We start from the raw sequence: 22307 nt of genomic DNA, 5'->3' as shown, positions 1-22307 counted from the left end.
TGTGTCAACAAAGTTCTCTTCAGATTTCAACAAACTTGTAAGTTAAAGAAAATTATGAGCTATGTGCATGCTAATTATATTGAAATTTGTCTTTGTCATTGCTTTGATGGACTGTTATGATGATGTTTTTGTAAAAATAATATGCCTTGTTATATTCATTATGTAGCAAATCGCACATAAAATCGGGCGCTCGCCGCTCATTGCTTGCGTCGTAACCGAAGCCTATTGTTATTTCGTTCTTTTAGGACGTTTCCGTCAATTGCTGCACGACCAATGACATCGTTAGTCAAATGGGAAGAAGTTTTATATTGTATTTTACCGCTCTGCCGCGTCTGTAGTGTTTACGTCTCAACTTCGCCCTCTCCAACACGATTTTGTTTGTACCGGTAACGTTGTTTATGAAAAACTTTCCGACCTTGAATTTTAATTTTTTTAACCGTGAAAACCGTGAATTAGCCGTGAATTTGAGTATTTAGATTGAGTGGGAACCCTGATTAAGGTTTATTTATGTTAAACCTTTGATATCTAGAGGTAAAATTAGCATTGAAGTAAATGGGACATTGGTAAATTTGGGAATGACAAAACTTTGATTTATCAAGAAATTCGATATAATGAGATTCGATACATCACTGTAGAAAACTTTTTTTGTTATTCAGAGTGTAGATCCCATTTTCATCTAGATCCTTTTTAACCTAATGACTTTAAATGACCACACATTAATTTTATACTAAGTATCAATAGATAAGCCTAAGTGGGAAAAAACTGATCAGAAATTCTGAAAGCCAAGCTGGTTGTGTAGACAGCATCCAATATTGAGTTGCCAAAATATCAATATTACATCAGTTTCATGCTATTTTCCAACATGTCCAAATGAGACCAATTCATTATCCACCACAATCCATTTTCCATTTATATATGATTATAGTTTCCATACTCAATATCCTCAGATGTATGTATATATCAAAAGGCATATTTAACTTTCAGGTCAAGCAAGAAGTTTGATAAGTATATGATGTATTGGAATACTTATGTTTTAATTATTTTCTAGACATTGCAAGAATCCAACAACTCAAAGGTGACATGGAGAATGTAGAGGCTTGGCTTCAACAAGCTGAAGGTTTCCTTGCCAATGTTGACATCACTTCAATGCCTCTGTCATCATTGGAAGCTCATTTACAACGTTCTCAGGTAGTTAGGCTGATGTTTGTGTAATTTTTTGTTTATTAACCCTTTTAACCCCGACGTCCGTACTATACGGACGTCGTAAAAATGGCGTCAACTCCCGACGTCCGTATATAGTGCGGACGTGCACTTTTTATTACTTTACTGGCCACCTATTTCACCAAATGCTTTGAAATTTCACAGACTTGTGCACAAAGATATTTTGCATCGAAATATATTAGTTTGTAATGGTTTGACTTCGTATTTTGTCAGTCTGTGACTGAGCAATTGCAGTTCAGATCGACCGACTGCTCACGCTTGTTGCAGACAGCTGTATATCACGTGGTTGTGAATATTCCGTTTTCTTCACAGTTTTAGGTTTAAAGCAGTATAAAGTACGGCAGTTAAAGTTTAGTTTATTATTTGTTTTATTTCAAAATGAGTAAAAGACATCGTTCAAAGTCTCCCGTAAGTGAAAATACAATAATTAGTAACCTAGTTGCAAATGGTGTGGATGTGATTAGTGACGACGATTTGAGTGATGGATATCTTGAAAATTTACATTTTGTAGTGATGTAAATATTGTTTTAAAACTTTTTTAAAATTTAGATTATGAACAGTTTTAGTTATTTTGTCCGAAATAACTTTAGTTTTATGTTTATTTTAAGTACTGTGAATTTCAAAGGTCTTGTTACATTGCCTTGCCCAGAAATGGCAATAAGAAAAATTTACACGGCTTTACAAAAATTGATGTTACTCTACTTGTAAATAAGGTAGGCCTATAATTTTTGTTTCCTTTTATTAAGGATTAAATATTTCATAAAGTAAATGGGTATTTTTGTGTCAAATATTTTTTTATCTATATGGTTTCCATGATCAAACTTGAAATTTTTTCATTTTTATTTATATTATTATATATGTATATGCATTTAAAAAAATTACTTTCAAAATAATAATTTTATTTGTATATTTCTGTAAGCTACATGTATAAAGAAGTAAAACAAAAAAAGAATTACCTAAATATCTTAAAAAATAACTGAGTTATGAATTTTTTACAAAACCCTTACATTTTGTCTGAAAAATGGCTTGGGATTTCTGGCACATCACTTGATTTAATGGCCGGGGTTAAAAGGGTTAATGTAGAATTTTATTTTGTCCTTTCATTGTGAATGTGTTTGTGCAATATATACAGGGTGCCACGTGAGTTGAGGTAAAAATGTAAAGAAACAATTCTTTTATTGAAAATTAGAAAAGTCATATCAACATAGGTCTAAAAACAATCATTTAGTTAGTGATAGGTAGAGAAGGATTGTATGTGCAAATTTGCTTCAAGATCAAAATTTTTCTAATACAAATCTCCAAGACTACGATCACATTTCACATAAATATAAATATTTAATGAATTTATAATGTTTTGGCCTTGAAAATTAAATAAAAGGTTCTATAAATGAATTTTTTATTATTTTTGAGAACTGTTGTAAATCCATTGGTCTGTGTAATTAATTTTCTTTTGAAATCTTTTTTCAGGACCTCTTGGATGAAGCTGAGAAAATTGAGCCAACAGTTAAAAATATTGGAAACACTTGTGATGATTTAATAAATTCAGGTGCAGAAGCTAGCTTTATTAATGAAATCAACAGCAGTGTAACCAATCTTACAAATAGATGGAATACAGTGATCAAGAAGCAGGCTGTGGACTGCAAAGACAAAATCAACCAGGCATTCACAAAATTCAGTCAGGTACTTGTTTTAAAAAAATGTATTAATGTTTAATTTAGTAATTTAAAAATAATTTTTTTTTGCATTTTACTAATTTATTTGATCATGATCATTGTGTCTCTGTGCCTAATAAGAGTTATAGACTTTCAGGGTAATAGTTCGGTGTTGCCTGCAAGTGTTATAGTGGATAATGTTTGAATATCTTGTGATACATGATCTTTCAACAACTGATAAAAACAATTACCCCAATAGGTCTACCGAAGATTGTTTGGTTAGTTTTCTTAGAAATAAATCATCCAAATTATACTACAAACTCATGCAAATTTAAACTAATGTACTTTCTTACTGTTTTGAATATGCTTCAATATTAGACCTGAATAATTATTAGTGATGAAGTAGAATATTGTTTCATGTTCTGGCACTAATGTCTCTCTAATATTGTACATAGAATTTATTATGCAAATAAGGATAAATGTTAGGATTTAACAATAGAGTTTTAATAGGTTAGGAAGAGCGAGCTTATTTCTACAAAATTTGAAGATTTTCCTTCCATCTCCAAAAATAGACTTTAAACCCTTTGCACGCCAAGTAATTACGTATATGTTTTGCCCTAGAGCCAAATTACTGAATATTTAAATTTTTTGAAAACTGTAAAGCCATTTTTTATTTGTTTAAGTAATTGATTTAAAGAATAAAAAACCATGAAATACTTTTATGGGCATTTTTTAAAACGAAATATAGATATTTTTCTATTTTAAGGATCAGTAGGTATGAAATGAATGAAAACGTTATTTTGATAAAACTGTATAATTTTTACAAACGTATACCGGTACATGAAGTAGATATGATGTGTGATAAGTAAATAAATACACATTTTGGAAAACAGTAAAAAGATATCTTACAAACTGTTTTCTGTTTTTTTTTTTTACGAACAATCGTCCAAAGTATGTAACCCCAAGAACGAAATCGTCATAGTCCGGATCGTCTGCGTTAGCCATAATTATGGCAATATATTCACAAGTTACGTCAAAATAATAAATAATAGTTATTACTATAGTAATAGTTTTAATAGTTCACAAGCACTAAACGTAATATAAATTAATAAAACTGTAAAAACATAAACTGTCAGTGAGCAGGAACACTAGAGATAGAACTTCACTAAATGGCGGCGAGTATAATCGCTTTGGGCGTTTCGAGAAGTACGGGAAACAAACATGAATAGAAAGAAACAGCTGTTACTGATCATACTCCTCAAACGTTCAGTTGGCACGTTGGCTAATGCACTAGGCAGCAAAAGTGACTTTCTCTGCCATCTAGCGGCAAATTCGACAACTATTAAACTACCTAATGTTGTAAAATGTAGTTCGCGATATAACTCGCTATGGGCGCTGTACGGACTTTTATGCATGCGAAATAACTTGCTTATGGCGTGCAAAGGGTTAAGTTGAACATTGATATGATATTTTATACCCATTTTGTCAACCTCTGAAAGAGAAATGTACTGTATCCCTATTTGATAATGTATAGATAAGCTTGCTCTTCGTACCTACCTTGTAAAACCTAGATGTTTTTATATTGTTACATGTAACAAAAATAACACATACTTGCTTGTTATTTTTGTTTTAAACAATCAGTAAGATCTTGTTATTACTTAAAATAAATATCAATTTACACCTTTTTTCTCACAATTAAAGGAATTGAAGCTCATCAAATGTGATAATCTGTGTAGGTATCAACTGGCCTACAGGAGCTCAGCAGCTGGTTGGACTCAGTGGAGACAACAGCCACTGGTGATTTGGCAGGCATACATTCTCCATCAGAACTGTCCAAGGTCAAAGCCAAATTCCAGTCACTGAAGGAGAACATGGAACATAGATCTTCAATGCTAGACAACCTCACAAAACTGGGTACAATTTTAACAGCCTATCTTTTGTTTAACCTGTTGACGAGTGCGTACGGCATTTGCCATGCCCCTATGACGGTCCATACTGAGTGACTCATTGACCAGTGACAGACTTGCAACGTTCTCCCCTAGGGGAATTGTGCAAATGTCCGGTATCACTCAGTGGAGAAAGGGGGTGGTCCTTGACAGCGCGCCGTAAGGGTAAAGGGTAACCTACGATTAGTACTTCTTCTTTAAGGCTGCTCGGTGAGGGAAAGGGCGCCACCTTGTTGTAGGACAGGTAACAGGCAGGGCTCCAACAAGGAACAGTACCCCTGCTCCAAGGAAAGTACCAATCAGGCTCCCTACTACCATACACTAAAGCTATTTTTTTTTTGTCAACCGGGCCTTTGGACTACACAGATAGTTGTATTGAAATATTCTGAATATAAGGTTAAATATAGACCCCTAATACTTATGCGAGGTTATCTAAATCCAGTTACTAGGACTGAACAAAAGAAACAAAACACTCAAATGTTTGCAATTAAACTAATTATTTATGTGCAGGAATTGTATGACATTATCACAAGTAATCCAGCCTTACAGTAAATAAATGCTTTTAGACAGAAAATAATTAACAACAAATATAGCGAAGATACAATGTTTCCACTTATTAGAGAGAATTACAAATGGCTAAATGAACTCTAATTATGGTAGGGAGCGCTCCACTTCCTCAAAACAACATGCAACATACATAAATAAATGCAATAAACACATGCAATAATGGCCTAGACATGTAAATAATAGACGACACAAGTAAATATACTAAAGATACACTATAATGCACTAAGGTGTGCAGTTAACGTCTGGAGGGTAGCGTTGAACCAAATTTTAAGGGCTCCTTCCACAATACAAAGGCTCCTGGGCCAGAATTAGACATCAGTATGCGTCCGACTCACTAATCCATAAGAGCACTCTGTGAAATAATCCAAGTCTGTACTCACCAACTGGGAGTCACAACACAAAAGGCCTATTACGTCCGGTCCAGACCGTGGCGCGGAAGAGCGCGGCGCGGCGCGAGCGGATCCGAGGTGCGGTAGTGGTAGGTGTAAGGCGGCACGGCTAGGAGCAGATCCCAGTGTCAGGGTAGTGCAAGCTGGAGTACCGACTAGCGGCTCGGCAATAAGTCCACCAGGCTCCGGGCGCAGTCCAGAAGTGTACCAGGACAAAATCCCCCCCAAAAAAAGCCCTTGAACACATTCACTCCAAAATAGTTATGGTCCCAGCAAGCATCGATATATATATATATATATATATCATATAATTGGTTAATTAAATTACTAAAATTAACATACTTAAATTACCTGATTAATATTTTAAACCAACAGAGAATATCAGATAACAACAGTTATCTCCGAAATAAATTCAAGTTTCCTTTGTTATAAGAATAGTGAGATCATATCAATTTATACAACTTATCTGTACCATATTTATATTTAATAGCAATATTTAAATTTTGTCATCAAAGTTATTAGGAATTTTAAGTAAGCAACATCTATTCTCAGTAGCAATTGAAATGGACATTTAAATACAAATGAAAAACAACAAGGAAACATTTAAAATAAACACATTAGGTTTTCGTTCGTTTGAAGCAAAGAAAATGTTATGCCAGATTTTATATTCAGCTGATTAAGCAACAATACTCCTCTAGGTAATTGATAATGAATCTACCTGTATTTATGCAATTTCTGGCCATAAAATCATGAGAATTGTAAGCTTGATTGTTAATATCAAAGGCTAAACACTGTAGAAAATAATAAACATAAATAAAATAGAGTACCCTACATGTACACAGTATGATTTAACATAATAGGCAGTATAATAACAAAATTGCATTTATAAATTCAATGTGATATCAAAGACTAATTATTAATAGCTTGAGGTAATAATTTACCTTGACTTGTATTACAAATAAACATTGATACATTAAGAAGAAACGTTGAAACTATTGTATCGTACTAACATGAAACTGTGACACATTAAATTAGAACTATAAACGGTCTTTTACAAAATATATGTCAATCATGGTTGTATTTTATGCGACTTGTATGTATTTCCATAATTAAATACTTACTTTACTATAAAAGAGATTAATTTTCTTCGATTAAAACATTTAAAACATTGCAGTTATAACAGTGCAAGTTGTGACATTAAATTTTCAACATATGTACTATTTATAAGTTTACCTCTTTCTCTTAGAAATGTTGTCAACATAGTTAGCGTAATTGGTTTTGAAAACAAATACTTTAAACAAATTATTAGGTAAGATTATTAACTATTAAAAGTAAATGCCACGTTTTAGCTTTACACGTTCAATTCAAACCCTAACAGTTTTTCCAAAGGCTCAGTTGAGTGATTCTACAATCTTGAGTAGTGTTTTAAACTTTTAAAATTAGTATATTAAATTCACGTAAGAGTGACGAGAACTAAGGAAAATATATGGTAGTAGTTCACCTTGGCCAATTTATTAGTCGGCTCCCGAAAATCCAGCGAAGCTGAAGGGCTCGTAGACACACACAGCACTGACGCAATCCAGTCACTCGCAAGCTTCCTCACTAATCAATCCACCAGCTGTTTGTTATCAGTTCACCTGCCGCAGCGTGTCGTCCGGTCGTGCGGTGAACAGTCCACCGGAGATAAAAGGTTACTCAATGGGCTATTCTTTTATGCAGAACAGGCAAGAGTGACGTACGGGCATTGGTATAATTGGTACAATGTCGGCACGCTACGACATTGATGAATTGAAATTTATATAATGTAGAGTGATCAGTTCTACATTATTTATACCATAACTCACCATAAACTGCACACGTCACAAATACCCCCCTGCCTGTAGAAAATTTCCCAAATTTTCTTCACTTGATGAACCTTTTGAGGTCAGCCACATGCCATTTCCCGATACGTTTACCTTTCATATCAGCCAGGGTGTATACCAAAGGAGATACTTCCTCAGCCACCAAAAAGGGTCCTACATATTTAGGTGCTAGCTTCGCTGAGAAATACTTTGTTGCGTCCGACTGTGGGTAATTCCTTTTGAGGACGACATCACCCACTCGGTAGTGTACAGGTGTTCTACGAAGATTATAGCGACGAGCTCTCCGTCCATGGGCATTCTTTAGCCTATCAGCAACCTCTTGATAAATGTGCTTCAGCTCTTGTAGCTTGTCACCATAATGCCTTGAATCTTCTGGAGAAGGTACCACAGAGCCATCCTCAAGAACCTAAAATACTGCACCAGCAGTGGCGAGTTCTCGCCCGAAGTTCAGGAACGCTGGCGAATACTGTGTAGTCTCGTGGTACGCTGTCCTAAGAGCAAATCCTAGCTTAGGTATGTACTTGTCCCATTCTCGGTGGTTGTCTTTCACGTATGCCCTTAACATAGTAACAATGTCCCGATTCACCCTCTCTGCCGGATTGGCTTGGGGATGGCGACTGGCGTTTAAAAGTATCTTGATGTTATACTGTTTTGCAAGGTTGGTCATCGGCTTTCCGATGAATTCTGAGCCATTATCGCATATAATGTAAGCCGGGACGCCATAAACCATGAAAATATCATCCTCTAAGTGTTTGGAGACCAACTTCGCTGTAGCAGCTCGCAAGGGACGCAAAACAGAATACTTAGTGAAAGTATCGGTGATGACTAACAGATACTTAAATCCCTTCAATGACCGAGGTAATGGTCCTATTAAGTCTGCAGCAATCATTAGCCAGGGAGCGTTCACACCACGTTGTGTTCCCATCACACCAGCAGGGAGTTGTTGGTCGTATTTTATGCGCTGACAGACATCACATCGAGCAACGTATGTAGCCACATCCTTCCGCATCTTGGGCCAGTAATAACGCTGCTGCATCCGTTTGTAGGTTTTCAGAACGCCCTGATGGCCAGCGGTTGGTTTATCGTGACATTCGGCTAGAGTTTGAGAACGAAGATCTTTCGGGATAACCAATCTCCAATTATCATCTTGTAGCGAAGGATCCAAAGTGGTCACTCTCTTCCAAAGCTTTCCATCCTCAGTTCGCCACTGGCTATACTGTTCTGGGTTGGATAACACGTTCTGCAGCATGGTGGTATACCAATGATCCTTAAGTTTGGAGGGAAAATGGATGGCATCACACCGCACGGTCTCTTCAGTGGGGAGGTCAGGTGGAGTTGTCCTCGATAGTAGATCCGGCACTAAGTTGTCCTGGCCTTTCCTGTGGACTAGGCGGAAGTCGTAAGGTTGGAGTCTGAGAGCCCAGCGTGCCAATCGTCCAGTCGGATCTTTCAGATTGTTTAGCCAGAGTAGGCTATAGTGGTCGGTGACCACGGTGAACCTCGTACCTTCCACATATGGCCGAAACCTCTCAACAGCCCAGATCACCGCCAGACACTCTCTTTCCGTGGCTGAATACTTCTGTTCTTGGCAGGTCAAAGTACGGCTAGCGTAGGCCACGACTCCTTCTCCATGTTCATACTCCTGGCTAAGTACCGCACCTATCCCAACGCCAGAGGCATCACAGGAAATCGTGAAGGACTTAGCAAAATCTGGACAAGACAATATCGGGGCTGTTATCAGGCAGGATTTTATGTCCTGGAATGCCTTTTCTGCTTCTTCAGTCCATTCAAACTTGGTATTTCTCCTGAGAAGTGACGTTAGCGGATGCATTCGAGGAGCGAAATTGGGTATAAAACGGCGATACCAAGACGCCATGCCCGTAAATTGTCTCACTTCCTTTTGATTCCGTGGGGTGGGAATTTCCACAACCGCATTGATCTTATCGGGATCAACCCTCAGTCCATCACCACCGGCGAGGTAGCCCAAGTACTTAAGTTCTTCTCGACAGAACTTGCACTTCTCCCTATTAAGAGTGAGTTTGGCTGCTCGGATTCTCCAAAAGATTTCCGACAATATCCCAAGGTGCGCCTCAAATGTAGATGTTACTACTACAATATCGTCTAAGTAGACAAAAACGTTTGGCTCGAGGTCGGGTCCCAAAACGGTGTCCACAAAACGCTGCCACGTTGCGGGAGCCCCACACAGTCCAAAGGGCATCGTCACAAATTGATAGAGGCCACGACCTGGGATCGCAAAAGCCGTCTTCTCCTTGCTAGATTCTTCCAGCTCTATCTGCCAATAGGCACTTTTGATATCGAGACTTGACAAGAATCGAGCATCTCTGAGTCGGTCCAGAATGGTGGTAACCTGTGGCAGGGGATAAGCATCCTTGCGGCTTACGGCGTTGACTGCCCTAAAATCTACCACGAATCTCTTGCTACCATCAGGCTTGTCCAACAACATTATTGGCGATGACCAAGCGCTTTGGGACGGTTCAACGACTCCCAGCTGCAACATACGGTCCAACTCCTCATTTATCAATTTTTGGCGAGCTGGGGATACGTTATAATATCGTTGCTTGATGGGTTGCGCGTCTCCCGTGTCTATGACGTGCTTGACACGATCAGTCCTACCTAACGTAGATGGTTCATTTTTAAAGTGCTCTTCTAGTAGGTCTTGAAGTCTTCCTCGTTCTTCCGGGGTCAAGTGGTCTTCAGACGTAATCCCTTCAATAGCGCTACATAGGAACGGCGTCTCCCTTGGAGCAAACTCCCATCTTCGATTACGCATATCAGCTACTATGTGCATGCGCTCCCAAAAATCGATGCCCAATATCAAAGATTGCTGCAATGATGGAACAACACATACATTCAAGTTCTCTGTTCTACCCCTTAGAGAGATGGGCAGATCTACAAATCCTTTGACCTCGTGTCTGTTAGAGTCAGCAGTCTCTACAAAACGTCCAGAAGCAGTCTTAAGGCGCGTAGGGAACTTTTCCAAAATCCACAATCCTTTTTCTCCAAGAAACGTTTGGGAAGCACCGGAGTCTAGAAGTGCAGTAATCTCTCGACCAAACACTCTAACTTTTAAATACGGTCTAGGGTCTGACTGAAAAGTATGCAAAAGATAGTCTATAGTGGGGGAATTCTCGCTAGACTGGGAGACAGGCATACCCACTGAGCTCCTGACTCCCGTCCCTACTCGTTTTTTGGAGTACATTTAGGGCACTCTCGTTTCAAAATGTTGTCCTTGCCACAGCCAAAACAGAACTTCTTCTTGGTCTTGCGACAAAATCGGAAACGATAGCCTTTCTCTCCACAATTCCAACAAGATACCTCTCCGCGATCTGGTCGTGGTGAAGCCTTGATGTCAGCTACTCGTCCTTGGGTGATTACTCTGCGACGACTTGAATCTTGATAGGCGAGTTCCGGTTCAAGCGTTACCTCACTTCGTTGAGATCTGTTTCTCGTCATGCTTAACCGTCCAGCTTCAGCTCGACGTCCCATGGATCGAAGTTGATCTAGAGTTTGGATGCTAAATAATGCCAATCTGTCCTGCAACTGCGGATGGAGGTTGTAGTAGATCTGGGCCAGACGAGTACTCTCGGGAACGGGGACAGCAAGTCTGCCATACAGGCCTTCCACAGCCGCGATTGTAGAGGTCCAAGGGTTAGTTGTCTTCTTGTACTCTATTGAATATCTCCTGATGAAGCCGTAGGTCGTAATCAGCAGGTTGAAAGACTTCTCGCAGTTCCTTCGTTAGTTGATGCCATGACCGGATCCTGTTAGCGGCTGCACGATACCATACAAGCGCGGGGCCAGCAAAGAGATCGACAGCCGAGTCATAAAGTTCTTGGTGAGTTACTCCTCGGGCTCGACGAAGTTCCTCGACCCTTTCCAAGAAGGCTGCGATGCTAGGACCAGAGTTGTCGAATTTCAGGCCCCACTTATACACAGGTACATATCTGGGGCGTGAGACTTCTCTTTTGTCTTCTAAATATCGCAGATCGTCTTGGCGGGGCCAGTCTTGAACAACTCTTCCCATCGAAGAATGATTTTCCTGCTTCTTCCGGTCTTCTTGAAGCCTCCACTCTTCTTTTTGCTATCTACTCTCTTGCTGTTGTCTCTCTTCTTGTAGTCTTCTCTCTTCTTGCTTCCACTTCTCTTCCTGTTTTCTTCGTTCCTCTTGAAGCTTCATCTCTTCCTGGCGAATCCAGTTATTTTGCTGTCTTTTCAAATGTTGTAGCTGCATCCCGTCTTGACGTTCTCTTTCTCTTCCAAGTCTTCCTTCCTCTTCATGTGTTCTTTCCTCTTCTGGTGAAACGATTGAGCCAGAAAATTCTAGAACTTTCGTGGGGACAAAGAGAGGATCCGTCCGCTTATCTGAATCTGGCTGGGGTTGTGGATTGCCAGCTGATAGAGTCTTGTTGCCAGGAGAATCCACCTTAGCCGCAGACTTAGAGTCCTTGAAAGAGTCCAACAATCCCTTGCATTTACCAACTAAGCACTGCTTGGTCTGCTCCTGATCATCATCCGCCGTCGCACCCACTGGTATCCTATCAGCTCGAAGGTATAAATGCCATAGGCGTGCAACAATACGATGATACTCATTATCGTTATAATTCCCCTCATAGTCACTCACAAGTGCTGATAAATCCTGGTACTTTGCCTCACATTCCTCTAGTTCTGTATCCGTATCCAAAGAATTAACTATAGCCTCCTCTATTGGCGTATTCGACGCTAAACTCTGAGAAAGTCGTTTTCTCAAATCTCCGGCTGTACCTCCAGAGGGAAGATTCCTAATCTTCAGCTCATAGTAAACTTCTGTTTTACGCAGGTGATAGGCACTCATATTTAGATAAGATACCAAATTCAAAAGTGGAACAGAAATACTCAAAGTTTCCCAACTCAAAAATATAAACACCCTTAAAAGGTCACAAAACCAACATGAGCGTATAAAATTAAAATTTCGAAAGAGTACGCTCAATAAGTGTCACAACAACAATAAATAGAGATATGTTGTCCAAATAAACTACAACAATGACCAAACCAACAGAATTCAAAGCAAATGTCAAGAATTATTCCATAACTGAAAAGGAGAAATAAGTTTGTTTGATATTTAGGTTTTTGTACTTTGTTTTGTTAAGGAAATGTGAATAACTACTTATTCCAAGCAACACTAATGCAAACCGATCATATAAGCAGCAACAGTTCAAGTTCATAGAAATAGTTAATATTTACAAAAACACAAGTGTGAAGGACAAATAAAAAATGTACAGTTATAACTATTACTTCAGATTACTCCAAATAATCCAGGCCCCACGTTGGCAGTGCCATTTTGCAACGTTCTCCCCTAGGGGAATTGTGCAAATGTCCGGTATCACTCAGTGGAGAAAGGGGGTGGTCCTTGACAGCGCGCCGTAAGGGTAAAGGGTAACCTACGATTAGTACTTCTTCTTTAAGGCTGCTCGGTGAGGGAAAGGGCGCCACCTTGTTGTAGGACAGGTAACAGGCAGGGCTCCAACAAGGAACAGTACCCCTGCTCCAAGGAAAGTACCAATCAGGCTCCCTACTACCATACACTAAAGCTATTTTTTTTTTGTCAACCAGGCCTTTGGACTACACAGATAGTTGTATTGAAATATTCTGAATATAAGGTTAAATATAGACCCCTAATACTTATGCGAGGTTATCTAAATCCAGTTACTAGGACTGAACAAAAGAAACAAAACACTCAAATGTTTGCAATTAAACTAATTATTTATGTGCAGGAATTGTATGACATTATCACAAGTAATCCAGCCTTACAGTAAATAAATGCTTTTAGACAGAAAATAATTAACAACAAATATAGCGAAGATACAATGTTTCCACTTATTAGAGAGAATTACAAATGGCTAAATGAACTCTAATTATGGTAGGGAGCGCTCCACTTCCTCAAAACAACATGCAACATACATAAATAAATGCAATAAACACATGCAATAATGGCCTAGACATGTAAATAATAGACGACACAAGTAAATATACTAAAAATACACTATAATGCACTAAGGTGTGCAGTTAACGTCTGGAGGGTAGCGTTGAACCAAATTTTAAGGGCTCCTTCCACAATACAAAGGCTCCTGGGCCAGAATTAGACATCAGTATGCGTCCGACTCACTAATCCATAAGAGCACTCTGTGAAATAATCCAAGTCTGTACTCACCAACTGGGAGTCACAACACAAAAGGCCTATTACGTCCGGTCCAGACCGTGGCGTGGAAGAGCGCGGCGCAGCGCGAGCGGATCCGAGGTGCGGTAGTGGTAGGTGTAAGGCGGCACGGCTAGGAGCAGATCCCAGTGTCAGGGTAGTGCAAGCTGGAGTACCCACTAGCGGCTCGGCAGTAAGTCCACCAGGCTCCGGGCGCAGTCCAGAAGTGTACCAGGACAAAATCCCCCCCAAAAAAAAGCCCTTGAACACATTCACTCCAAAATAGTTATGGTCCCAGCAAGCATCGATATATATATATATATATATATATATATATACATTAAATTGTATAAATGGCAATAGCCTTATTTAATTTCAATAAACATTGAATCACAAAAAGTACTTGCTCCGCCGGGAGTCGAACCCCGGCAAGTGAGAGATCCGGGTTCGACTCCCGGCGGAGCAAGTACTTTTTGTGATTCAATGTTTATTGAAATTATATATATATATATATATATATATATATATATATATATCATATAATTGGGTAATTAAATTACTAAAATTAACATACTTAAATTACCTGATTAATATTTTAAACCAACAGAGAATATCAGATAACAACAGTTATCTCCGAAATAAATTCAAGTTTCCTTTGTTATAAGAATAGTGAGATCATATCAATTTATACAACTTATCTGTACCATATTTATATTTAATAGCAATATTTAAATTTTGTCATCAAAGTTATTAGGAATTTTAAGTAAGCAACATCTATTCTCAGTAGCAATTGAAATGGACATTTAAATACAAATGAAAAACAACAAGGAAACATTTAAAATAAACACATTAGGTTTTCGTTCGTTTGAAGCAAAGAAAATGTTATGCCAGAATTTATATTCAGCTGATTAAGCAACAATACTCCTCTAGGTAATTGATAATGAATCTACCTGTATTTATGCAATTTCTGGCCATAAAATCATGAGAATTGTAAGCTTGATTGTTAATATCAAAGGCTAAACACTGTAGAAAATAATAAACATAAATAAAATAGAGTACCCTACATGTACACAGTATGATTTAACATAATAGGCAGTATAATAACAAAATTGCATTTATAAATTCAATGTGATATCAAAGACTAATTATTAATAGCTTGAGGTAATAATTTACCTTGACTTGTATTACAAATAAACATTGATACATTAAGAAGAAACGTTGAAACTATTGTATCGTACTAACATGAAACTGTGACACATTAAATTAGGACTATAAGCGGTCTTTTACAAAATATATGTCAATCATGATTGTATTTTATGCGACTTGTATGTATTTCCATAATTAAATACTTACTTTACTATAAAAGAGATTAATTTTCTTCGATTAAAACATTTAAAACATTGCAGTTATAACAGTGCAAGTTGTGACATTAAATTTTCAACATATGTACTATTTATAAGTTTACCTCTTTCTCTTAGAAATGTTGTCAACATAGTTAGCGTAATTGGTTTTGAAAACAAATACTTTAAACAAATTATTAGGTAAGATTATTAACTATTAAAAGTAAATGCCACGTTTTAGCTTTACACGTTCAATTCAAACCCTAACAGTTTTTCCAAAGGCTCAGTTGAGTGATTCTATAATCTTGAGTAGTGTTTTAAACTTTTAAAATTAGTATATTAAATTCACGTAAGAGTGACGAGAAACTAAGGAAAATATATGGTAGTAGTTCACCTTGGCCAATTTATTAGTCGGCTCCCGAAAATCCAGCGAAGCTGAAGGGCTCGTAGACACACACAGCACTGACGCAATCCAGTCACTCGCAAGCTTCCTCACTAATCAATCCACCAGCTGTTTGTTATCAGTTCACCTGCCGCAGCGTGTCGTCCGGTCGTGCGGTGTGAAACAGTCCACCGGAGATAAAAGGTTACTCAATGGGCTATTCTTTTATGCAGAACAGGCAAGAGTGACGTACGGGCATTGGTATAATTGGTACAATGTCGGCGCGCTACGACATTGATGAATTGAAATTTATATAATGTAGAGTGATCAGTTCTACATTATTTATACCATAACTCACCACAAACTGCACACGTCACAGACTGTTAGGGAGTAAAACAAAAAAAACTTTTAAATGTTAATAAACTTGTTTATTATAGTTTAAATGTATATAAAAATACATTGTACAGTACCGCCGCTCAAATTAATTGGAACACGAGGTAAATGACTACGATTCTTAAATGAAACACAATTTATTGACCACAAAAAATACTCCCTAATAATTAATATGCCCTCTTTTGTTTTTTATAACCTCTTCACATTGTTTAGGCATTGATTCTATGAGTTTTTGCATATATTTTTTATTTCGTCATCATGGAACCATATTTTTATTACAGCAGTAATCATGCATGTTTTTGTTGGACAATCTTCTTTAGCAATCCTTTTTTTTACAAATAACCCATAGATTTTCGATTGGGTTTAAATCGGGTGAATTACCAGGCCATTACAGAACTTTTACTTTGTTCTCAGAAAAACATTCCTTGCATTTTTTTTTTAGATGTATGGCATGGAGCCGAGTCTTGCTGAACAATCCCATTGGCTTCTGGAAACATTTGAAAAAGGAGTGGAACAAACTCTTCCTTGTACTAAAGTAATATATTTGTCTGAGTTCATACCTTCAATTGGAACTAATGGTCCTGGACCATTATAGGACATACAGCCCCAAAACATTTTTTTTAGGTGGATGTTTGGGTTGTTGAAGGATGTGTAAGGTCTTGTGTCCCGCCTCCATAAAATAGTTTTTTAAGTTATCACCAGGTGCCACCACGATACAGGACTAGCAACACTGTACAGAGACACTATTAGGAACAACTGAAAAGTTCCAAAAATCTCCGCTAGACGTCACAGTAAGTCAGTGAGAACAAATTGACAGTCATTAGTCTGCAACGGAAAATGCCGTGCCTCCTCATACGGGACCAAACGGCAAATGCCGTGCGCACCTGTCATTTGGGTATGTTTTGCTGCACTCGTCAACAGGTTAAAATGTTACAAAAAGAGATTATGTAGAAAATTTTTTTTTTTAATTTGTCAAAAGAATTGTTTTTCTACTTTTTATCTAAGGACTTATTGAACAACCCTTGTATATATTTGTTTATAGTTATATTTAAGTCATTCTATTTTGTTCAATCGGTCTTCATTGTATCTTTGACCACCATACATTCTATTTAGATTTTATAAAATTTAAAAGTGCATCGTAAAAATTAATTCAAGTTGATATAAAACTGTGTTGCAGGAAACAAAATTGCTACCTCTCACAATGGTGATGGTGTTGAAGAGTTAAGCAATAAAATCTCACAAATCAACTCAAAGTGGACAACGATTATGGACAGTGTGTCACAGAAGTACAAATTCTTGCAAGACGCCAATAACCAGTATGGGGAGTTCAGAGGTATATTTAAACCTTATTCATTCAGTTTGATAAAATCAATAACACTTAGGTGATAGATCATATTGACACTATCTCTGTTGCAAGCAATGGAGGTGTTTTTATTTTTCGTCTTCAGAAAAATTAATGATATAGGGGTTTGCATTGAACGTGTGTGACCTGAATTATGAGTAATTAAAACGATAACAGTGCAAGAACAATCCGTTCTTTAGATTGTAATTGAAACTTGAATTGTATTAAAAAACTAGCGGGCCCGGCGCGCTTTGCTGCGCATTTCAATAATATTTTGCAAAAGTTGCCCGCGGCTTCGCACGCAATTTCCCGTTGAAAACAGTACACTATATTCACTTATTCTTTTTCTATCACATTCTTAAACATTGCTGAGATAATTGATAGTCGTTCACATCGTGAGCCTCTTGGGCGTTATTATGAAGGTTATGTACCATATTCCTGCCTCTATCTAGCTGTTACCCACGGCTTCGCCACGCAAATCTTAAGAACCGAAGTCCTTATATTACTTAGTAAATTTTTTTTTTTTTACTATAATAAATTTTAGATTAAATTAGTTATATCTCCGATGCCACGATTGAGCTTGCTTTGTTTGTCTCGAAGATCGAGAGAATATGTACACACACGGAGTTTTGAGAACCATACTTCTGTCAAAAAAAAAACAACTAAGGTTGATTTTATAACATTCTTTATATTTGTAGCCAACGTAAGATAGTAATTATGATATCTGCATTACTCTTCTGATCAAGCATGAGCATGGTTTATATTAAATAAATATTGCAGTTAAAGGTGAATTTTTACGTCAAATTTGAATTGTATTATCTGGATAGTAAAGTCTATGTTTAACAGTGATTGCAAAAAACAGTTTAAACAAAATTTGTCGTTTCTCTTAAGCTTACTCTATGCTTTAAAACTATAGACATTTAAGTGTAAATATATGTTTACAAAGAACAGCTGATTAAAAATTTGAAAAGACGTATAACATATGTTTGCTGCAATGCATTTCTTATGGGTATTTCTGTAACCAGTGGGGCGGAATCCTGAATCGGGAAAGGGGATGGGCATAGCTTTATAAACCTTCTCCGTGGAAAAATTACATATACGTACAAATTTTCATCATGATCGGTCCAATAGTTCACGATTCCATAAAAAGGACAAACATTCATTTTGTATATATATATTGAGATGTTTAAAACTTTCTGGTGGGGGGGGGGGGGGGTGGGGGGGGGGGGGGGTGGGGGGGGGGGGGGGTGGGGGGGGGGGGGGGTGGGGGGGGGGGGGGGTGGGGGGGGGGGGGGGTGTTAGTTATTTAAAAGTTCTCAACGGGGGTGGGGGGGGGGGGAAAAAACCATAAAACGTCAACTAATATGTGAAACAGAGGAAGTTATCCTGATCAGTGAGATGAATCAAAATATAAACACTAAGATATGTGGATTCATGAAGACATAGAAGCGTAACAGCCTCTGCCCGCCTGCCTTTTTTTCCCCTCGCTAAGGTTGCATAATGTTGTACATACTGCGCTTAACCATTTTGACATTACAATCATTGACAAAATAGAACTAATATTGGTAAAAATATTTTTTTCTGTAGGTCTTCTGAAAATATATTCATGCTTAGAGCATTGATTTTGTTGTTTTAAAAATAGCAAAAAATATGAGGTGTGTAAATAGAACATAAAAGGTGCCACTTAGATGTTAAGAAACACCCATCATTTCATTGGACTAGGATAAAATTGTGCCTCTAGGTGAGAAATAGTATCCTTCCCATGTAGCTATAAAACATTTTTTACAAGCTCTACGTGCCTAATATACCTACTTCATACCAACCCTATAAACCGTTTTATGTGGTGTTCAATGGTGTGAATTCCTCTAGGGTTGTCGCGAAATGGTATTCGAGTGGAGCATGAGAGAAGGTGGAGGTTGCATCGGGTTGAGAATGTGTAGAATGGTATTACAGTCACCTTCCTCCAGGGTGGCTTCGGACTTCTCTCATTAAACAGTCAATGTCTTATAAGGTTATTGGTCTCATTACGGTGGCATGGTACACACTTGAGGAAGCATCTTCACAGAGTTCGGCATCCTTAAGGAGGGATCCGCTCCTGTAGAAGGTGTAATGAGCAGGAGGAGTACTGCTGAGCACTGCTCTTTGATTGCCTGCAAATAGCAAGAGAGCGGTATGCACATCTTTGTAGTTTGGACAGGGGTGGTGGGAATTTTCCCTGGTGGACTTGATAGGTTGTTTTCGGCGTTTGTGGAACTGCTGAAGCGTTTAGACTGGTGGGCGTCTTGGTGTGTTTCTGGGCGTGCGCAAAAAAGCCCTTGAGGCTTAAGTGCTATGGCAGTAGGCCGCCCAAGGGAAGAAAAAAAAAACCCTATAAAAAAACAAGATCCAAAATCATAAAAGCAGTGGTTAATAGGAAAATGTTTACAGTTACTTTTAAATTTACTACAATTTCAAATATAATTCTGTGTTTACGCCTTTTATTAGCCTATATTCCATGTTTGGTTAGGTGGTGAATTGGCTTGATTTTACTTATAAGAATGGTTTCATAGAGTGTATATATTGTATTGTGTCTAGATTTGAATGAAATGGAAGTGAGGCAGCACCAGTGGACTATGTATCAATTGAGGTGACACCACTATGGGAGATGCGTGTAACGTGGGTCCAAGTTACGCCGACCATCCTCTTGTTGTTGGACCTCGTTATCAAGAGTCAGGATTCCAAGGTACGCTGGCCTTCTGCCCTTGGTCTTCAACACATCTGGAGAAGTTTTTTGTAAGTGCTTATTGATTACTGTCTTGTATAGATACAATATCTTTAAAGGACTATTTCCATAGCATAAAGCATTTAGATTATCTGAGAGATTATGTCTCAGGGAATTCAGCTAAAACATTCACCCTGTACGGTTTGGATAGAGAAGATTTCAAAAAATTGGTGTTCTCATTTCAGTAAGAAGTTGAGCAGATATAAAGGTTATACCAGGATGCTGAGTTATTTCAGTATTTATATGTATATCTTCTCAGTATATGAAGAAGAGCTAAGGAATACTGTCAAATTGAGCTGTTACTGAACAATCGAGAGTGAAACATTGGACCAGAGTATTAATCAGGAACACTTGATGACAACTTACTTATTGTTACAATATTGAGTCTCCCACACGGAACATATTTCTCTGTTATTTATTTACGTTTCTTACAATAAATAAGTACTTTTTTACAATGCTGCATATAATTAGTTTGGTGATTTCTTGGTTAATATGTCAAGTAATGTGACCAATTGTCTGTTTTGGTGATGCACAGTTTCTGTGCATCAGAGCTTGAAAGCTTGTTTCACTCTAGATAAACTCTTATAATGTTGCGCCTTTAGTGATTATGTCTTCTGAAGATTGTATTTCTTCCTGTCTGATCAGAATACGATCTAAATATATCTATGAAAGTGTATCTGCCCCTTCGCCTCATCAGTCAGCTGTCGTGCTGTTGTCTGTCTGTTATTTTGCGGTTATTTACTGTTTTTTTTTACCAATTAGTTTTAATTGAAATCTTTCAAATAACATGAAGCAGAATAGAAATCACCCAATAAGTGAGAACACATAAGAGGAGGATGTGAATGATGGTTTGTTTGAAATGTCCAGTGAAGCTAAACTTTACAGAATTTACACAAATCTATGCAAAAAATTTCATGTTCTCAATGTTACAATATGGCATAAATGTGTTTTTCATATGCTGTTTTGCTTTGGTTCTGAATGTTTAATTTTTTGCATATTAAAGAGTTTTTTGCGGGGGTAAATATGTGTATAATGTCATTTTGTTTATGAAAATTATTAGTTATTATTTTTTATACAAACGAGTGTAAAAGTTATTTTTCATGATAGTTCAGTGATATTTTGAAAAGTTAGGCACTGTTAATTCCTTTGGGTGAGGAATTATAACCACCTTTACTGTGCGTGAGGTATTTTTTAACTGCATTTAAGGGGACCAAATAAAAAAAAAAAACAAAATAATTCAAACAACAGTCATTGCTTGTACATATATATAATTTTTTTAAGTACATGCACACTGAAATGGGTCATCATTAGTGTTAAAGTATATTTTTATGAAGAAATTTAAGGTAAAAATCATTGTTTTAGTCCAAAAATCTAACAAAGATGTAACATTTAATGTAGGCAGCTGTAAAACAGTAAATAGTTTGGCCACTGTAATTTGGAGAACTTGATTTACAATATAGAGGAATTATACCTTGACATTTTTTGCAAGTAAACATAGATGTCTGGCCACTGAAGGATTATGGATCAAAATCAATTTATCAAGTATGAAACTAGTACAGATGTCTTAGAGGAAGACCAGATGTTATGTATGTTGTACATTTGATCATAAAAACTTTATACATTCTGTGTCAGAAAATAAAAGTTTAGTTCGCATGAGTTATGTTGTTGACAGTGCTTGGTTCTGAACAAAGGGGTGAGAACAGTGACAGCCATGGACTATGCACACCACTGTGCGGCAGTTCCATGTCAGCGGGCAGCTGGGCGCCGAGCGACAGACACGTATTAACAACAGATGGCCGAGTCATCTGACGAGGTTCCAAAAATTCCGCCATGTTCACACGTCAAGTTGATTGGACCAAAACACCTTGCTAACATCCAGTCAGCCACCCTCAGAAAGTCCATGTTTGAGTTAAGTCGATTATGAAGAGATTTTTCTTTGAGTTCCCATTGAAAAATTTGTTAAATAACGAAGGAATAATTTATTCGTTCTCTGTTAGGTTGTATTCTTACAATAATTAGAAGATTCTTATTCCCCACTATTGAAATTTTATAAAATATTACTCGGTATTAATTTAAAATAATGAAAGGTGTAATCTATATCAAAATTATTCGAGAAAACCTAGCTAAAAAGTTTTGTCGACCTTTTTAAACAACATTCTTTTTACTAATATAAACCTACTCTCCAAATAATTTCAGATTGATTTTTTTTTTAAAGAGGAGCAGGTAGTATGATTAAAAAAATATGTGATTCTAACACCT

General features: G+C 37.4%; 1 protein-coding gene across 1 annotated transcript in view; it reads left to right on the top strand.

The window, feature by feature from the left end:
• The window catches only part of LOC124361172 (dystrophin-like), a 56955-nt gene extending 35098 nt beyond the window's left edge, over positions 1-21857 (top strand). Inside the window, exons 17-21 of the mRNA XM_046815212.1 lie at positions 1049-1188; positions 2689-2901; positions 4610-4787; positions 17123-17278; positions 21721-21857. Coding sequence (XP_046671168.1) covers positions 1049-1188; positions 2689-2901; positions 4610-4787; positions 17123-17278; positions 21721-21857 — 824 coding nt within the window. The remainder of the gene's footprint in view (positions 1-1048; positions 1189-2688; positions 2902-4609; positions 4788-17122; positions 17279-21720) is intronic.
• The last annotated feature ends 450 nt before the right edge of the window (positions 21858-22307 follow it).

Source organism: Homalodisca vitripennis, chromosome 4, assembly GCF_021130785.1.
Source record: "Homalodisca vitripennis isolate AUS2020 chromosome 4, UT_GWSS_2.1, whole genome shotgun sequence".
NCBI lineage: Eukaryota > Metazoa > Arthropoda > Insecta > Hemiptera > Cicadellidae > Homalodisca > Homalodisca vitripennis.
Note: the sequence above shows the minus strand (reverse complement) of the source record. Positions and strands in the feature narration are given on the sequence as shown.